The sequence below is a fragment of the Scomber scombrus genome, chromosome 8 (assembly GCF_963691925.1).
Source record: "Scomber scombrus chromosome 8, fScoSco1.1, whole genome shotgun sequence".
NCBI lineage: Eukaryota > Metazoa > Chordata > Actinopteri > Scombriformes > Scombridae > Scomber > Scomber scombrus.
The window spans coordinates 10,758,169-10,776,796 of record NC_084977.1 but is presented as its reverse complement, the minus strand read 5'-3'; the positions used below and the strand labels follow the sequence as shown (position 1 = coordinate 10,776,796).

Genomic DNA, 18,628 nt, shown 5'->3' with positions numbered 1-18,628 from the left:
TTTTTTTGTGTGCATTGAAGCTGAATTGTTGAGCAGATTTTCAAAATACATCTAAGAATTTTTTTTTACTTTTTGTGTGTGTGTGTGTGTGTGTGTGTGTGTGTGTGTGTATGTATGTGTGTGTGTGTGTGTGTGTGTGTGTGTGTGTGTGTGTGTGTGTGTGTGTGTGTGTGTGTCACATAACCCAGGTGAAGATATCGGTATGGGAGTCCAGGTAGCTTATAAAGTAGGTGTTTGCAGTACTTAAACATGTTGACAGTACACGCCATGAGTAAGTCCACTGTGAGTGGAGGCTACAAAGCTCCGGCCTGTGTAATTACAGCCACTCTGTTGGCTCTGTAAACCTCTGGAGAATTTGTCCTCCAAAGCTTCATATTTACACAGAGAGGCTTTGCTATTCCTCATTAACCACATACCTCTACATGTTGAAGTCCATTTAAGGCCTCTCCGTAACTAATATTTGTCGAGTAGGATGTTTGCATGATGCAGTTGTTTGTCTGTATTGATGGTGTAGCTTTAAGTTTATCTCTCAGCTGGCCTGTGGTGGAGCGCTTACAGTAGTTTGCATGTTGACCAACAGGAGTGGCCGTAACCTACAGTGAAAGAAAGACACAAAGCAGCCTCTGTTGGAACAGATTGAAGTCCTGACACAAAAATTGTTTACCTACTAGAGGGAGCACACCTTCAGCAAGTGTTTGTTTTAGTAACAGTAGTGGTTACCTTTAAACAGACACATAAATGATTCAGCACCTGAGCGCCGGCTGACCAGTGGCCAACTGTTTCACCCAGCTGAACCCAATCCTAGGATCCTGCATCTGTTATGTAGCTACTACTTCTTTTCAATATATATATTTGTATAATCAGTCTGTGGAGGATGTAGATTTACCCTTTTGGTTCAAAACTGCTCTCTTCCTCCTGAAAGAGTCCAGTACAAACTGTTGTAATAGGTCGAACTGTAATCTTGATGAGGCAAGCTGCTGATAATTGGACTCGAACAGAGAGAGATTGCAGCACACCCGTGCTTTGGGGCATGCATAAATGTTAACCATGAAGGAGAGATACCATCAAAGTAGTGCTATTTCCTGATCCTCAAACACAGCCGGGCCTGTGGAGGAACCCAGGAAACTTTACTCAGGGCAAGCAAACCTATAGTGTAGCTAACTCCCCGTCAATTATTAACAGCCCAGTGCTCATTCCCACAATGTAACCATAGCAGCCAGCAGACTGAAACTCAGCCAGCAGCCTGGGACCTGCTGCTGCCTTGTGGGAACGACTGCAAGTTAACCAAGACACACACATACCACTGATGGTGAGAGCAAGTGGACGTATTTGACCCTCCTGAACCCACCAAAACTGGAATAATTAAGGAAACAGAGCAACACTGCAGATTCTGTTGGAAGCAAGGAATGCCAACTGGTTGCTGCTCATTTTTACTTTTTTAGATTTTATGTTTGATACTTTTTAGCGTCTTATTGCTGCAGCTTCTTCGTGTGGATTGTTTGTCTTTTGGGGACTTGCAGATGTGACCATATGTGACTGCCTTGGATACAAACACCAAGGTCATTTAGTGGCGTGCACTGATCCATTTCACCTCCAGAGTGTTTTTTTCAGTATTGTATCTGTGGGACATCAAGTGACTCAGTTTGTCAGCAGGCGTTTTTAACACAAGAGGAACCACAACAGTGTTATGACCATGAACCTGACGCAGCGACTCAAACTAATGAAGCACTTTGGCTCTGTGCCCCCGGAGCCTCCGCCACCACTGCTGGTGGTGCCTGTAAGTGGATGCAAAGAACTTTAACAACATATATTCTCTCCATCCGCTTAATATGAGCCGCCGCTGTCTGTGTTGTTATGGATCCTGTTACCACAACAGTGTTTGTGGTTCTTTAATTTGTTTGTATTGAACTAGAGCAGATTGCAGATACTTCATAGCTACAGTATCAGAGCAGCAGTATGAACATCAACCTTTTAAACGTTGTCACCCCCCACAAATCCCTTGGCAGCCATCATTTCAAATGTATGTTTTCTGGTCATGTTTTATTCAAATCCAAAGAAATTTTATTTTAATATTAAGATCGTACACATTTTACACATTCCTACTTATAAAATCTGGACATCAGGAGATTAAACTAAAATAAGTACAAATACACATATACATAAGTGCAGTCTATTTACCAATTATATATTGCTATTTCTATATGTGCCTGCACATTGTATGAGCCAGTAATGACCTGTGATAAGCTATCTGTAGTGATACTGGCCATCCAAGTTTCAGTCTGACTTTATTAAGCATGTGAGGCTCTTGGCTGCTTATCAGCTGAGAAACTATGTAAGTAATCATAAAATAAAACCCTTGACTGTTGTTTGTCACTCTATGACATTTTGTAGACTAAATCATTTAAAGATCAATTCATTATTTGAGAAAAAGACGGAAAACGGTTATAGCATGTTGACATTGCAGGAACTATGTATAAAATTTGGCCTGAGGTGTGACGAGTTTGAACCAAAGTTGTTCAACAGTCAACAACTGCTGAAATTTGATTCTCAGTTTCTTAATATATAGCCTTAAATTTCCAATGTCCTGTTTTTAACATGTGAGTCATTATAACATTATTTAGACACCTAATTTTCCTGACATGAGTTTATGAGGGGTTTGTAAAGGCAGTGCAGCTCCACCTTAAATCCATGTTTATTGGAGGGCACCAGAGAGTGATCGTGTGAGTGGGTAAAGGCTGGGTGGGGGAGGAGCGCTCCAGGTGAGGTCTCTCCTCTGTTTTTTTTCTTCTCTCCCCGCTGAGAAAGAAACACCAAAGCTGGTCATATTACAAATAATTTCGGCAGGATGATCAAGTTTCAGCTGGAGAGCGGCCACTATCCCTGCAGAGCTGATCTGAGGAGGAACTAGCTGGAGTTGGATAACTGTGGGATCTATGATTGTTTTGCTCTTGGTGCCATATGGAATATAAAGAGGTTGCTGTTTGTTGAGCGCTGAGGGCCGCAGGTGTTCAGTTCAGCTTAGAAAATCCCAGTGGGAAATGGAAGTAAGGTTCAAAGACCAAGTGGTAAGTGGAGAGCGAGGAATACAAAGCTTTAATGGTCTTACAGTATAGTAGTGTGCAACCTGCCTGAAATAATGTAACAGTTAAATGAACAAAGGACATGAAAGAGCTCAGTAACAACAAACAGTTAGAGCTGGCAAACCATAAAGCAGGTGCAGGAGTGTCTGGTAAACCAGACTGGTATCAGCAAATCATTGTTAACTCTGACTTTGGATACTTTGCAGATGCTTAGCGTTTGACAGACTGATTTATTAAAATGTTTGTTTAGGAAATCTCACAGCTTACAGCACAATTACTATTTGCATATTATCTTTGTGTAGCTTCAGTAGTAGAAAAACATATCAAATACACGTCAAAACTCACTTTTCTCTGTCACTTTGAGTTCCATCACTTAGCTTCATTATCATCAGTGAATCATCAGTGTGCTGTGACTCAGATAAACCTTTCTTTACCATCCAGTTTGAATAAAGGTCAGCTTGGCAGCTACGTGTTGCAACATCATATTGATCAGTTTCTCAGTAGGACAGTTATGAAGTAGTTTTATAATCATGTTTGCGCTTTGCTCTTCCTCAGATTCAGTTGTTACCTCTTTCTAATCTGTCTTTATTAACTTTGTCTGACTGTTTTTGTCTGGAGGAGCTTGTTATCCACGATGCTGCGAAAAACATGCTGCTTGGTTATTGTATCTTTCTCTGACTCGTGTTGACTGCTTTTCAAGCATGGGCAGCCCACGCTCATACTTACTTCCTTTGCTCATGCTGGCCTTTACACCCTAAAGCTATAACTAACTACAATGAAACCATAATTCAGTGTCAGTTTAAAAAATAGCTTGGCCTGCAGTTTGAAAATCTACATTCCACTTGTATTTGAGTTGTTAGATCTAGTGTGTGTGTGTGTGTGTGTGTGTGTGTGTGTGTGTGTGTGTGTGTGTGTGTGTGTGTGTGTGTGTGTGTGTGTGTGTGTGTGTGTGTGTGTGTGTGTGTGTGTGTGTGTGTGTGTGTGTGTGTGTGTGTGTGTGTGTGTGTGTGTGTGTGTGTGTCCCTTTCAGGTTTATGATTAACCAGTTCAAACAAATGGCCTACTGTTCACAGGTCACACACTGTACACCTGTACTCATTGTTGCATCCACCTGCGAGTTTCAGATTTTTGTGCTGATCCATATGTGAGATTTCTCCACCTCAAATATTAAAACTATTCCAAACTAATATTGACTTAAATTAAAAAAGTTCTGTTTTCAGTATAAGAGATGGTTTTAGTATGGAGTGTGCTCAAAGGTTGTAAAAGTTGCACTGCCAACATTGATACTCGTTGTGTGACCTACATTTTACATGATTGTTTTTGAGTAAAACTTTGTCTGTTTTTCTAGACTACAGTATCTGGCTTTACTTGTTCCTGAAGCACACAGTGCTCCCGCTCATTTTGTGAAATCTAGTTTGTTTTGCTTGCTTTTGAAAGGAGCTCGTATGTGTAAAATGATAGTCACGAGAGGCATGTTAACATATTTGCTTTGTTAATGAATGGTTCATGTCAAACACTGCCATTGAGTCTTTAGGATTATAATACAGAAGGAGGCGTGAAGGGATATTAAAATGCCATTCTAACATCTGTTTTTCAATTGATTTTTCATAACAACTTGCACCTTGATATGTGTGACGCTGATAAAACTTTCAGATGAAATCGAGATATTAGTCTCCCACACAAATATTAAAGATCTTTCTAGAGATATTATCTTGGTCTACCAGGTGTTCACACTCCAAGGCCAAGTGTTTTGACTGACTGTTTACAGAGGGTTCAACATAGAAATGAGCTGTTTGCAACCCCTAAATGGTGTCAACATCAAGGTGACAAACATTGTGCAAACACACACATACCAGTAGCCCCTCCTCCATACTGGTCAGGCAGGATTGAGACAGGTGACAGCATGCTGAGATCAGGTTGACTCATACGCACACTCGTACTGCTCGACTAAGGCTCAGCTGTCCTCCTCGTAAGGGGCTGGATTAATTCATTATTATTTTTTATCATCAAAGTGAAATATTTCTTTGATAAATTATTGAATCATTGTTATAATTCATTGTGTATGTTTTGTTTTTTAATCTCCAGAAACCAGGCATGGAGGAGTTAACAATATGGGAGCAACATACAATAACACTGAACAAAGTAAGTGGTTGATCGTTTAAGAGTCAAATTATGACCTGCTTTATTTGAGAATTGCATGAGTAATATGACAACTATGTTTAAGTTCAGACCAAATTTGAAGTGCAGACTGTTTTTCTGTGGTGCATTAGTGGTGTTCAGCCTGTGTTTTTAAAGGCTTCTCAAACACAGAAGTAGAAGTCGAGCCACAGTTTATGGCACAGAGGCATGTCGGTATTGTTTTCGGGGGATTTTGAAGGGCCTGCGGGGGTTGAGGTGGACCGTGTTTCAGACCTCTCAGTTTCACTGCACAGACTCAAGGAAGAATTCACAGCGACACACCCTGCTGAGCCCCACCGCACCAGCCGGCTTCTCACCCCCCCCCGCCGCACTGAGCGCCGCTGGAATGTGCTCCTCCTCCCTCTATCTCTCTATCTATCTCCCACTACCTGCCTACGTTCCTGCATTCCTTCTCTTTATTTATGTTATTATGTCTCACTGACTGTCACTGTCTCTTTCTGTCTCGCTCATGCTCTTTTTTTTATGTTGTCCTCTCTCATTATGTCAGGATCCCAAACTTGGGTTCGGCTTTGCCATATCAGGAGGAAAGGACAAACCTCATCCAGACACAGGGGACACAGCTGTGGTGGTGTCAGATGTGCTGCCAAATGGACCAGCCATGGGACGACTATTGTAAGTGGACTAGCGTTGACAGTTTTCTTGCAAGTGGTTGTGCAAGATTATGACTGTTTTACAATAAAAAAACACAAATTCATAAATACATGAAGCTGCTGACAGATGCAGAATCATGTGTGTTTACTTGTGCCTTGCAGCACCAAAGACCAAATTGTCATGGTCAACGCAGTGTCTATGGACAACGTCTACTCTAACTACACAATTCAGACCCTCAAGACTTGTGGCAGGACAGTCAACGTTGTGAGTATGAAAGAAACATCGACCAAAACACCTAATGGCTTTGATATGCTTTTACTGCAGGTGAAAACTGCTCTCTCATAATCTCCGGTCCTCTCCATGTTTTCCAGACAGTGAAACGGCCTCGTAAGATCCAGATCCCAGCGTCCACCAGGCCGTCTCGGGCTGCCTCGCACTCCAACCTGCTGGACCAGGACCCTCCCAGGCGAGCACGTCGCTACTCAGATGGAAGCGACAACCGAGATTCCAACCGCAACCGTTACCGCACGCGCAGCAACACACCTGACCGCAACGGGCATGGAAACACACTACCCTTAATGTCATCAGGGTACAAGAGGCTGCCGCACCAGGACGTTGTAGAAAAACCCATCAGAGCTACTCTTATTAAAAAGAAAGTCACAGATGGTAAGACTTAAAGCACAATAGAAGAGTCAATACTCACTTTCATTACAGAAGAGATGTATGTTTCCAGTGCTGATTTCTTAAACTGTATTTTTGTTGTCATCCTCTTTCTGCAGAGTACGGATTGAAGCTTGGTAGTCAGATCTTTATAAAGCACATGACAGAAACGGGTCTCGCTGCAAAGGAAGGCACACTGCAGGAGGGAGATCTCATTCTCAAGGTGAAGATTTGGGTCGGCTGATTAATGTGAAACCAGTGTCCAGTAAATCTTCTATGATATTTTATTCAACCTGTAAAATTGGTTGCAAAAGCCTATAAGAATGAACGTAATCATCAGTTGACACCGAAGACTGAGTGTTTTGTTTAGTTGTTTTAATGGATTTGTTTCCTTTGTCTAGATCAATGGCATGACTACAGAGAATCTTTCCCTGCTGGAGACAAAGCACCTGGTGGAGAAGAGCAGGGGCAAACTGACCATGACGGTGCTCAGGGATGACCGAAAGTTCCTGGTCAGCATCCCAGAGGTTGAGGACAGCGCCCCCAACAGTGAGGACGACCGTCGCCAACACAGCAGCTCTGAGCTGGAGGGTGAGAGATGGGGATAGAGAGAGAGAGAAAGTAAAAGGAATCATGAGTCACCTTTCACAAAATTCCTGACTTCATTAATTGTTTTCTGTGTCTCATCAGACATTTCAGACCTTGACATGCCCCCTCCCAGACAGTCTCGTCCACCCACCAGAGAGAAACGGACACGCAGGTACACACAACTACCCCATCAATTATACTTACAAACCTATAGGAGGCATAGCAGTTGTCTCATCACAGATATGTTAGTTTAATTTTCTCACTACCAGGTCATCTGATGTCTCTTCAGCTTTGGGATTTCATTTTAATAGGCAGTTATTTGTTGGTCATTTTTATTACTATGTGTCCAACCCACATCATCTTTCAATAAACTCATAAATTATGTTGCAGTATGTGTGCAGAGCAAGTAAACAATATAATGTCATGTTTTTACATGTAGTTTGAGTCAGATATGTTCTTTTAGCTCCTGATGTACAACTTAATTTAATTTTAAAAAATGTATGCCTCCTCCTGTTTTAAGAATAAAAACACTGATGAATTCCTGCATCTTTCTTTTAAAACCCAGAACAAGAGCTGAACCTCCTCCATCCAAGTCTCGGGATTCATCACCTGTGCGTTCCACCTTGAGTCGGCCTCCTGCACGAAATTACGCTGCTCGCAGAGGTCAGTCATGCAGAGCGTTACTTTCTCCTGAGATGTACAGGAGTTATTATTTATAAAAGTATTTACAGACAGCTACAGTGGCGCTGGCCTGCTAGAGCAAAAATCTCTCCATCTGCGGGTGTCCGCAGGAGGAAGAGCTTCTGGCAGCCAAAAAACAGCAGAAATCAGCATCACATCTTGCCCCAAATCTCTGTATCTCTCAGGTTGTCTGTTTTTGTGGTTATCAGCTGATTATTTATTTTAAAACATTAAATTGTGGTGTAACCAGATCTCCGCCAAAACTGTCTGTCTTGTCTGTGAGCTGAACCTGACCGCTGCAGAGCAGAGCTGCAGAGGTGTTGTCAGACAGGTTCAGTAACAGCTCCAGTTACACTGTAATTTAATGATTTAAAACAAGAGTTTGCTAGCTGATAACTGCAGGAACAGGCAATAGAGTTTAAGAGCTGCAGGGTGAAATGCAATAAGAATTTCATTGTTTTTGTGACTGCCAGCTCTGACACTTCTGGCTTGTCTTCCTGTCATTATTATTACTATTTTAAACATCACTCAGCAACTCCTGACCTCCTCCCTCACACAACCACGCTGTCCTCCTCTCCTCTCCTCAATAAAAACACCACACTGATGTTCACTGTTGATTATTGTTTCTTCAGCTCCGTCTGAGTCCGAGTCAGACCGCAGTGCCTCTCCTCCTCCTACCAGAAGAGATCGATACAGTCCAGACATGAAGGATCAGCCCAGCAAATACAAGTCAGTTCAATTTCTATATTAAGGTGACAAAATGTTGTACATGTGTAGACAAATAACTGATCATGAAATTCAAAATTGGTCAAGAATTAATTTTAAATTTTTGGCAGATAAAAACGATCAGGTTTAATATAAGGTAAGGTGCCAAAAATCCCAAAAAATAAGAATCAATAGTTACAATACTTGTACATTTTTCTGTAAATATAACCAAAGTTATTATTTTGTCTCATAGTCTTTAAACCTGGAAAAAAACAATGTAGTGTTTGTATTTTACAGTGATTTGGTGTCAGTCTCATGAGGATTTGTTTAAAACTCCTTAAACCAGAACAGTAATTTCTCACTATACTGCATATATTAATTTGATTTATGTGCACTACTTGATTGATTGGGACAAATCATGTATAAAGTGTATTAAAGGTTAATGTTTTAATGATTTGACGTGCAGCAGCTAGAAAATATTTTTGACTAACAGTTGTGTTCTGAAATTGTGTATTCAACTGTTCAGCTGTGGAGCCATTTAGATTTATTTATACCAGTTACAGTTTAATTTAATCTGACTGGTGACACGATTATTATAGATGGGAGGGAGGAAGAATGAACCGCTTTGAGTAGATATCCTCTCTGTGCACCGCTGTCACAGTTTGTACTTTTCTTTCTGAAGTCTATGTCAGCAATAAATACATTTTGGTTTTGCTGTTTTTGCAGGACTCTGTCTGGAGTGTCCACCCTCCCCAACCCCCGATCCTCTCCTGTAGCTCACAACTGGACCACCTCTCGACCTTCCTCTTCCGCCTCACGGCCCCGCAGGCCAGTGTCGGATTCAGACTCAGACCGCAGCGTTTCTCCCAAGCCACGCAAAGAGAGCCCCCGCCCAGATGGCAGATACAAGTAAGGATATTACTAAAGGAGTCAGTGATTTAAAAAAATGCTGATTATCAAAATGAGGAGTTAAATTTAATCAATAATCATTAGTAAAATAAAATATGTACCAGAGGTTATTCCACATCTGAAAAAAACAAAACATTTATGATAACCCACTCAGACACAGTGAGTCTTCAATAGTCTTAACTGTCTCTTCTTTATTGTCAGAGTTCTTCCTGACCTGCCCCACACATTGCTGAAAGATTCCCCCATCCTTGTTCGCCAGGAACCACCAAGGAGGGTCAACTCTCCTCTTAGAGCCCCGCCCCCAGGTTAGCACACACACAAACACACACACAAAACAACCCATCTTCCTCGTGATCCATCCCGGATTTTGTAAGACACCTCTCTGACAATATTTGCTTAATCTTTGAATGTTTGCTGTTGAACCGATGTCAGCAGGCAAATAAAGCAAAAGCAAAACATGAAAGGTGCTCTGTGTACAGAAACATGGTGGAAAAAAGTGATCCATCTGCGGTTAAGATTTATTAATAAAAAATCCTGCATGTATTTACTTTAAAGTGGCAGTAAAGCCACTATATGTAGGATTTTAACATTCATTGGTATCTGATGGTAGTTTCCAACATTGTGACAGGAGGCAAATATATTTATTTAAACAACTTTGTCTTTCTTCTCAGACTCTGAGTCCGATTCTGACGGCAGCATGGGGCCTCCTCAGAGGCAGAGCACCACATACAGCCAGGACTCCCACAGCAGATACAGGTACAGATGAAGGTCCACCCAACCCCATCCTCCAAACCCCCAACCCCCTCCCTGAAAGATTTCACGGACCGGGACTCTGAGCAGACTGTGCATGGCTCTTAAGTTATTGGCTTTAGCTAATCATGTGTTTTTATTTACTTTTTATGATTTAAATTACCAATTTCTGTCTTGTGATTTTCATTGATTTGCTCATTTTGTGCTTTCAGTCTCATTTTGTGGCATTTTATTTAGCCTCTCTTGTGTTTTTGGCTGTGTATCTTGTGTTTGTGCCGACATTTTGTTAACCAATGAAATAAAAGTGACTTTGACTGAACGAGTCCCTCTCCTGTATGTGGCTAAGTGTTGATTAAACAGAGGACACTTTTCATTGAAGCAGCAATATTCCCATCACAAGTTTGTTGAATAGTACCCCCAATTTATTGATCAGTTCTTAGAACTAATTATAAACATGATCAAATAAGCCCTGGTTAATTTTAATATGTCACAAAGCATTTAACCATCAAAGAGAGAGCTTCCCTCACAGATAAAAAGGTGAATATTTAACATTTCAGTCTCATCCTCTCATTAATAATCATCATATTAGCCACGAATCCCCCTCTCCAAACGTAACTGATGCGAGACTGTTGTCTTCCTCCTCCCTCACTCCCGCCTCCCTCTGTTCTCTTCCAGAGTGCTGCCAGATGTTTCCCCACAACCCAAGCTGGTGCCGCCACAACGGAGCGCTGCCAGCATCACTGCCAGCAATCCGCCACCAAAAGGTCAGTGTGTGTGTGTATGTGTGTGCATAACGTTTGAGTCGATGTTTGTGTTTGTATTGGGACAGTGAACATTGTATATAGTTGTGGAGGGAGCGTCCACATTTGGGGTGGGGGTTTGTATTTAAAGAATTTTGGGCCAAAATGAGATATTTGAACACGTGAACAAAAAGTATATTACAGATAGTGTTTATTGTAAATGAATTTATGGCTGAATACATCAAAAAGGATGTTCTGATGTATGAGATGGTTTATTGTGAATAACAGCCTTGATTTATTGATTTTCACAGCTCACTCAGACTCTGAATCAGAGGCCAGTTATGCATCTGTCCCTCGCAGAAAATCTTCAGACAGCGGAAACTCAACCAATAACCGGTGAGAGACACTGAAATATCTTACATTAGAAGTCCAATGTTGACTCTCTACAAGATGTCAGGTGTCATCTCTTTTTACTCTCAAGTTTCATAACTCATGACACTTATTTTTCTTTTGGACTAATCGGTAACCTAACCCTAGACTTTACCAAGCACTTCCGTGAGTCTAAACTCAAACTCAAACCAGCAGTGTATTTATAGTAACCCGAGCAGATGTACAATTAAAATATGGCCAAATCACATAATGTGCAGATAGATAAACATTTGTTGGTACTCACAGACAGAGTAACCATTGTTGAGTGAGTTCAGGTCCGTCAGACTCTGTTTGAGTTATCAGGTCTCACAACGACTGATACTGGTGATCCTAGATAATTGATCTAAAAACAGCTGCCATATTTAATGTTCGTCATTTAAATGTAACATCAAGACATTAAAACTCTGAAACAAAACAAAACTGTTGATCATTGTGAAGAAATTGTTGCTCAAGGAAAAACAAATGCAAGTATACTGTGACAATACTAAAGGCTGAAACTGTATAGAAATGTAATTAACAAGTAGTCTGCCCATAAACATTTTTTAACAGGATTTGCTGTAGTATTTGGTCCAGAATACTACTACAGCAAGGAAATATGTGAAATGTTAAGTCACCTTAGCTTATTGCATAACTAGTGAAGACAGGATGCCAGACTGGTTGAGCCACCTGTGTTGTCTTGTGCCTCATATCATGTTACACACTGATGCACATGACGTGACTTCCTGCGAGGATTTCATCACCATAATGTTTCAGTTAAGCTGCTGAAAACATTTTTTTAACAAGACACATGAATATACCAGTGCTTGCTTCTGTTTCTTTTTATGTATCACAAAATGATGAAGAAGATTAAATGATTTGTTGCATTTATTTGTCTTAAATTCATTGTGCTTCTCCCAGAGTCCCTCCTGAGATAAAGTTCACCTCAGTTGCTGTGAAGCAGGAGCCCCCTCGTCGAGTCCCATCACCCATCAGACCTCCTCCTGATGGTCAGTTCACTGTTTCACACACCCTCATCCTCCAGTCCTCTGTGTTTTAATCTGTAAATGTAGAGCAGAAAAGTTGAAGTTAGTCTTCATCACAGTGTCTGTTTACCTCATTCAGATTCAGAGTCAGACCAGCTTTCACACCTCAGGAGGTCAGGAAGCTCCGAGCGGGGCGACACCAGCCGTGGGTACGACCAAACATATCATACAATAATCAGTCCATAAGCCTACATGAATACTGTCTCCTTGCTACTCAGTATATAGTCCCTCCTTGGGAAGTTCCTCCTTGCACTATTGGTCACGTAAATGTGTTATTACATAAATATCACAGATGATTTTTTCTCTGTCTTGCAGTGTTCCCCGTGCTGCTAATGGATCTGGCACCCTCAGGTCTGGCATTTCAGCGACAAGCAACCCACCAGCCTACTGTAAGGCTCAAGACTAGAACAGATATGATGAGCTTGATTGACAGCAGACACTTTTTGAGTTTGATAATTGTTCAGTTATTTGAGTAATTGATTCCAGTTTTCATTATTAATTTTATTGTTGTAGTAATGTGCAAAAATGCTGCTGTGGTTCAGGCTTCAATAGAAATAAAATGCTTTGATATTTTAGCCTACAGCTAAACAGTTTTAAGACATCACTTTCAGCTCTGGTTAATTGTGTTGTGGCTTTATGATCATGATTTTATAGACAGTAGATAAGTAAATGATTCATATGTATAAACAAAGATAGTGAAAATAATCATCAGTAGCAATGGGAAGTCTCACCATTTCTGTCTCTCTTCCAGCCAAGCTTACAGAAGAGCCCATCTACTCTTTACCTCCAGATTCTTACCCATCACCTAATCCAGGGTGAGTAACATTCATTCACAAATGTTCATCTTTGAGCTGGTTTATTCATGGCAATAGAAATCAATATGTGGCTAAATTTGAATTGCTTTGCTTTGCTCTCTGACGTTCTCAGGTACAGCTCAGATTTGCACACAGTGGCATTTGTGAAGGAGGGCAGCGTGGGTCTGAGGCTCGTGGGGGGCAACGATGTCGGTATCTTCGTAGGTGGGGTTCAGCCAAACAGCCCGGCCTATGACCAGGGAATGAAAGAGGGAGATCAGATCATGCAGGTGAGGTTGCACACATCAAATCAGTTCATTATTATCACTTAGCTTGAAAGTAATAAAGAGTTAAATATGGATTTTTTTTCATGTAACTTACCAACCTTGTCTTGTGTTTTTTTTAAGGTAAATAAAGTTGATTTTAGCCATTTTACACGAGAAGAAGCAGCCAACTTCCTCCTGAACATCAAGAAAGGAGAGCTGGTTGAAATCTGCACTCAGAACAAGATGGACAGTAAGTGTAGCCCAAAACTGCTCGTTCTATATCTTCAGTCGAGTCATGAAGCTGTTGTCAGTCAGCTTCATTACTTTTTAATATTAATTTAATCTAAACTTTATCTGTCTTCAGTTTATAAGAAGATCACCAAGTCCAACCTGGCCGACAACTTCTACATCCGCACCCACTTTGACCACGAAGCAGACACTCCCATTGGTCTGAGCTTCACCAGAGGAGAGGTGTTCAGAGTGGTGGACACGATGCACCGTGGGAAACTGGGCAACTGGCTGGCCCGCCGCATGGGGAACGACCTGCACGAGTTGGATAAAGGGACAATCCCCAACCAGGCCAGGTGAGTTAGAGATGGAAAGATTTAGATTTGTACTTTAACTTTGTACTTTAAGATCCATACTTCAGTTTGAATATATAATCATCACTTCTATGACAGTATAAGTTTTCCTGCGTTCAGCTCTGTTGATTTTACATCATTGTCTCCTGCAGGGCAGAGACGCTGGCCATTATAGAGCAGGCACAGCGGGGGACTGGAGAGAGGCAGGTGTCGGGACCCAGAGCTGAGTTCTGGAAACTACGGGGGCTCAGAGGGAACAAAAAGAATGAAAAGAACGTCCGCCGGTCTCGCGACGACCTCCTCCAGCTCACCATCCAGGGCAAATTCCCAGCGTATGAGAGAGTCCTGCTCAGAGAAGGTAGGCATGGTTTTTCATCATTATTCACAGTTTATGTGATGTGATGTTGTGTTAAATGTTGATAACGAGTTGAATGAGTTTTAATACAGTTGAACTGTTTGTGTCACCAGCTAATTTCAAACGGCCCATCGTCATTATGGGTCCCCTTAATGATATCGCCATGGAGAAGCTGGCCAGAGAGATGCCCAATGAATATGAAGTGGCAGGTTGGTTCCTTCTTTTTCTTACACTTTTGTTTATACTTGATGTCCAAGAAAAGAAAATGTGTAGTGATTTATTTTGTACCACCTTCTTCCCAACTATTTCTCGATCTGCTAAACATTGTTTTTCTGCCCGCTGCATTCTGACAGACATGGTTGCTCGCAATGGAGGAGACGGTGGCTCTACAGTTATTAAACTGGACACTGTGAGGAAAATAGCAGAGAAGGTGAGCAAACCAGAAGTGGAGACTATTACATATTTAGTGACTTTTAACAACAACCTGAATCTTATTTCCTTTGTGTTTTTCTCTCTCTCCTCCCTCCGGCCAGGACAAGCACCCTCTGCTGGACATCACTCCCACTGCAGTGGAGAGGCTGAACTACATCCAGTACCACCCAATGGTGCTGTTCTTGGACCCTCACAGCCGCAAAGATGTCAAAGCCATGAGGCAGAGGTACAGCCCCAACTCCAGCAAGAGCTCCAGACGCCTTTACTCACAGGCCGTCAAGCTGAAGAAAGACTGCAGCCACCTTTTCTCAGGTACACATGAACAACCTGTCCAGTGGTATACTAGTACCAACTGACTATGTATATTGTTCTTGCTGGTAGTTTCACATCTTTCAATCTTTTTCTGTTGACTTCGCCCTGCAGCGAGTATCGACCTGCAGCCCAGCTCCAATGTTTGGTATGATATTCTGAAAGATAAGATCAGCCACCAACAGTCAAAGCCCGTCTGGGTGTCTGAAGTCACGGTAAGACACGCAGCTCTTTGTGACACACACATACACCTCACTTTTTCCACTTTAAATTACTTTTCTCAATGATTGTGTAGAAATCTTGCATGTTCAAAAAGATCAGCTATTTAGAATGAAGAGTTTTCTTTCTTTTTAGATTTATAATCTTGCATTTTAATGATTATTTTATTACGAGTAGTTTAAAACCATTCACAATTGTAATGAGAATAATGTTTTCAGCATGAAAAGGATCACAAGATCACGCACTTCAAAATAAACTTACAATAAACTGACACTTTCTGACAGCAGTAAAAAAATATATTCTTAAATATGCTAAATTGTGATGAATCTTTTCTACTGTTCAGACTAAATCTATAATTAACTTTATTTCAGACAGCTGTCATCTATGTTTGACTGTTAATCATCTCCTGCTGTTCATTGCTAAAGTGATTTCTGTCTCTGTCCAGTTGGAGAGCGGTGGAGAACAGGACCTGGACGCACTGGATCAAAATCAGTCTGACTACCTCAGTGCTGCTAGTGACCTGGATGACACTGATGGAGAACCCTACACCGACGGAGAGGCCTACACAGACAACGAGGAGCTGGAGGAGGCTTACCCCGGTCAGCATGCTGCCAGGGTCCAAGGAGGCTCAAGGGTAGTTGGAGCTGCTTTAGCCCGATCTTCCGAGCCCGCCATAGACCCTGAGCCTGACACGTACTCGCTCAAAGAAATCCCACCTCTGATGCATGTACCTGAACCCAGGTTGCTCCGACGGGACAATCCCAGCCCGCCTCACAGCACTGAGGAGGATGACCCCACTCATCGTAGTTTTATGGACTCAGATTTCAGCGCCCTTGATGAGGTTCCACCCACAACTCCATCAGATGGACCCCCAGATTTTATAGCCCCCGACCCCACCATTCGAAACTCTCTAAACGAGCCTTCATATGCCCAGGTGAAGCATCAGAGTCCACAGCTTGCCAGCCTGTCTACTATTGAAGATAAATTACAGCAGGTAAATCAAATGTGGCTCCTATTTAATGGACAATAACTGTGTTTTTGCACACAGGCTATTTATCTTCAATAAAGTATAGTTTACCTTATTGTAACCATTATCAATGCTGGTGGAAAATACCAACTAATTTAAAAAGCCTGTACATTTATATGATCCTTCTTTAAAACATCCATGTCCACTTATTGGCTGTCGTCTGGGTTTGATTATCTCACAGATTTGTGAGTGTTTCTGTTTGGCAGCCTGCTCTTACTTTTGTCGGATTTAGAGGACTGCTGCATTCAAAGTCATATTATTAATATAAACACTAAAATGAGTACATCTTCACTGCTTAGGCAAGTTTATATGAGTTGACTTTTTTACTGAAGCTTGTTGCTTGCTGGAGTATAATTTAAAATTGCATTCATTCATATAACAATGACCGCTTTTTAGAAAAAATGTCAGTATTTTTAAGTATAAATACCTTCTAGAAAATGGACTTAAAACAACAGAAACACCAGTATAGTCCTAAGATCACCAAAGAAATTCAGATTTTTCATGTTTTGTGTTTGCACTATTATTTGTTTAATAAGGTTAATTTATGTTATACACTGCAGAGTTATACATATATCATAGTTTAAAACCATTCTTGTCCTCTCTTCCAGGTTCAGTTGGCAGAGCCACAGGCACAAGCTGAGGAAAAGAAGAACCCTCAGTTCATCGTGTAAATCTTCTTTTTCTGTCTCAGAGTTTTCAGAGTCAAACCAGACTGTGGCTGTGTGCTGATTTTGACTCCCACTCTCTCTCTCTCTCCTGCTCTTTAAAGGCTAGCACATCATCACCAAGCGGTCCAGTACAGACGCACAAAGATCCGAGGAGGCAGCAACAGCTCCGAGGAGGATGAAGATGAAATGGAGGACATTGAATGGGGTCCAGCAACAGAACTTTAGACTGCCCCTTGTGTCGAGGATTAATGCTAGAGTTTACTGATCTGACGAGACATGGAAAAAATTTACAAAAAATGCACAAAATATTCACAGAAAGTCTGAAGAGGTTGGTCAGCCAACTGTAAAAGCGGTGGTATACTGGCAACTACAACATATGAGATTACAAACTTTTATATGTATAAGTTTTTAACTTTCAAAGGAAGCTTCTCAGATGAATGTTAAGATACAAGTGCCTAATTTCATTAACTTTAGATTTTTTAAAATTTAAATAAACTCATGTAAAACAAATCTGTCATCAACACTGTATGTAAAATATTAGAAATCATAGTAAATATTACTGCTCTCACATTGAGTCTGTTTTTATGGAATTTTGAATGGAATTGAATATTTTGATTTTTTTTTCTTCAAGTTTTTCTACATTAAACTGTTTTTCTGATTTAACAAATGGTTTGATCAATCATACACAGTGTGAAAAAACGAAATATCTTTTATGCATTGTATCATATCTGCTTAGTTCCAGATCACTGATAACTTGTTATGCACCACTAAAGCACAATATAAACAAAAATGTAGGGAGGCTTCTGCAGGTTTACCTGAGTCTTGCTTTGGGCAGAGACCTTGTGTCAAATCTAGTTGTAATACTTTTAATATATCCATTGATATTAAGATATGGTACATAGTCTTCAATTAATTTGTGCGTTGTCAAATTATGTCAAACTAACAAAGAAGGGTTTCATGCTTTCATTTCATATTATATTATTAATATTATAAAATTAAATTAATACTCTAAGATTGTTTTGTTTTAATCACAAATCTTTGGGAAAAAGTATGAAAGCAAAAACAGGATGCAAAAATGTACGTTTTAAAAGCAACTGAGTAAATTAACTATTAAATACTTACTCTTCAAGTTATAGTTTTTAAAAAAGTATTATATATATTAAATATATTGATTTGTTTTAAATATTGAAATAGTTTTTAGTTAAACAATCTATATAAATTGTTGTGGTTTGAATGCCACTCCAATGCCTTTACAAAATTACAAAATTTTCTCTCCTGTCAGGCCTTTTCTCATCTGCACTTTCTTTATTTGTTCTTGATATCCTTTGATTTTTTCTTCATGAAATTTTGCAATTCAGTTGTGTTTTTTGTTTGTTTAACTTGACAATTATTTGACATTGAAAACTAATTGTAATCACTTACTATTCATTTCAAAGCGGGGAATTCAAACCGTATAAATAAATAAAAGGTATTTGTATATACATTTTAACAATAGATATATTTCACAATTATGTTTTCAGCAGCGAAAGATTTCAATCTTGAGGGCGTTTCTCAACTTCTATAAACGACATAAACACGGGAGCCATGTGCAATTCTGCGTTTCCTGAAGGTTTGGGGTCCTAA

General features: G+C 40.5%; 2 protein-coding genes across 2 annotated transcripts in view; one reads left to right on the top strand and one right to left on the bottom strand.

Annotated features, from left to right (window-relative positions):
• ubxn6 (UBX domain protein 6) overlaps positions 1-18,628 on the bottom strand; it is a 409,082-nt gene that overhangs the window by 217,164 nt on the left and 173,290 nt on the right. The gene's annotated exons all lie outside the window — the stretch shown is intronic.
• tjp3 (tight junction protein 3) lies at positions 1,220-17,666 on the top strand. Its single transcript, XM_062424563.1, has 30 exons — positions 1,220-1,777; positions 5,166-5,222; positions 5,767-5,891; positions 6,032-6,134; positions 6,242-6,536; positions 6,650-6,753; positions 6,932-7,121; positions 7,221-7,290; positions 7,684-7,781; positions 8,432-8,528; positions 9,231-9,413; positions 9,615-9,718; positions 10,085-10,169; positions 10,839-10,927; positions 11,215-11,299; positions 12,230-12,318; positions 12,434-12,503; positions 12,670-12,743; positions 13,106-13,169; positions 13,282-13,438; positions 13,556-13,664; positions 13,779-13,998; positions 14,148-14,353; positions 14,464-14,559; positions 14,704-14,780; positions 14,884-15,094; positions 15,206-15,306; positions 15,756-16,304; positions 16,946-17,004; positions 17,107-17,666. The coding sequence occupies exons 1-30, from the start codon at positions 1,688-1,690 to the stop codon at positions 17,228-17,230; spliced, it is 3,981 nt and encodes a 1,326-aa protein (XP_062280547.1). The 5' UTR covers positions 1,220-1,687; the 3' UTR covers positions 17,231-17,666.

What these genes read in the sequence shown, in the direction of transcription:
- tjp3 (XM_062424563.1), top strand. Translation starts at nt 1,688, where the DNA reads ATGACCATGAACCTGACGCAGCGACTCAAACTAATGAAGCACTTTGGC. An exon ending in TACCCATCACCTAATCCAGG is followed by an intron (nt 13,170 to 13,281) that starts GTGAGTAACATT and finishes TGACGTTCTCAG; the next exon opens with GTACAGCTCAGATTTGCACA. An exon ending in TTGAAGATAAATTACAGCAG is followed by an intron (nt 16,305 to 16,945) that starts GTAAATCAAATG and finishes CCTCTCTTCCAG; the next exon opens with GTTCAGTTGGCAGAGCCACA.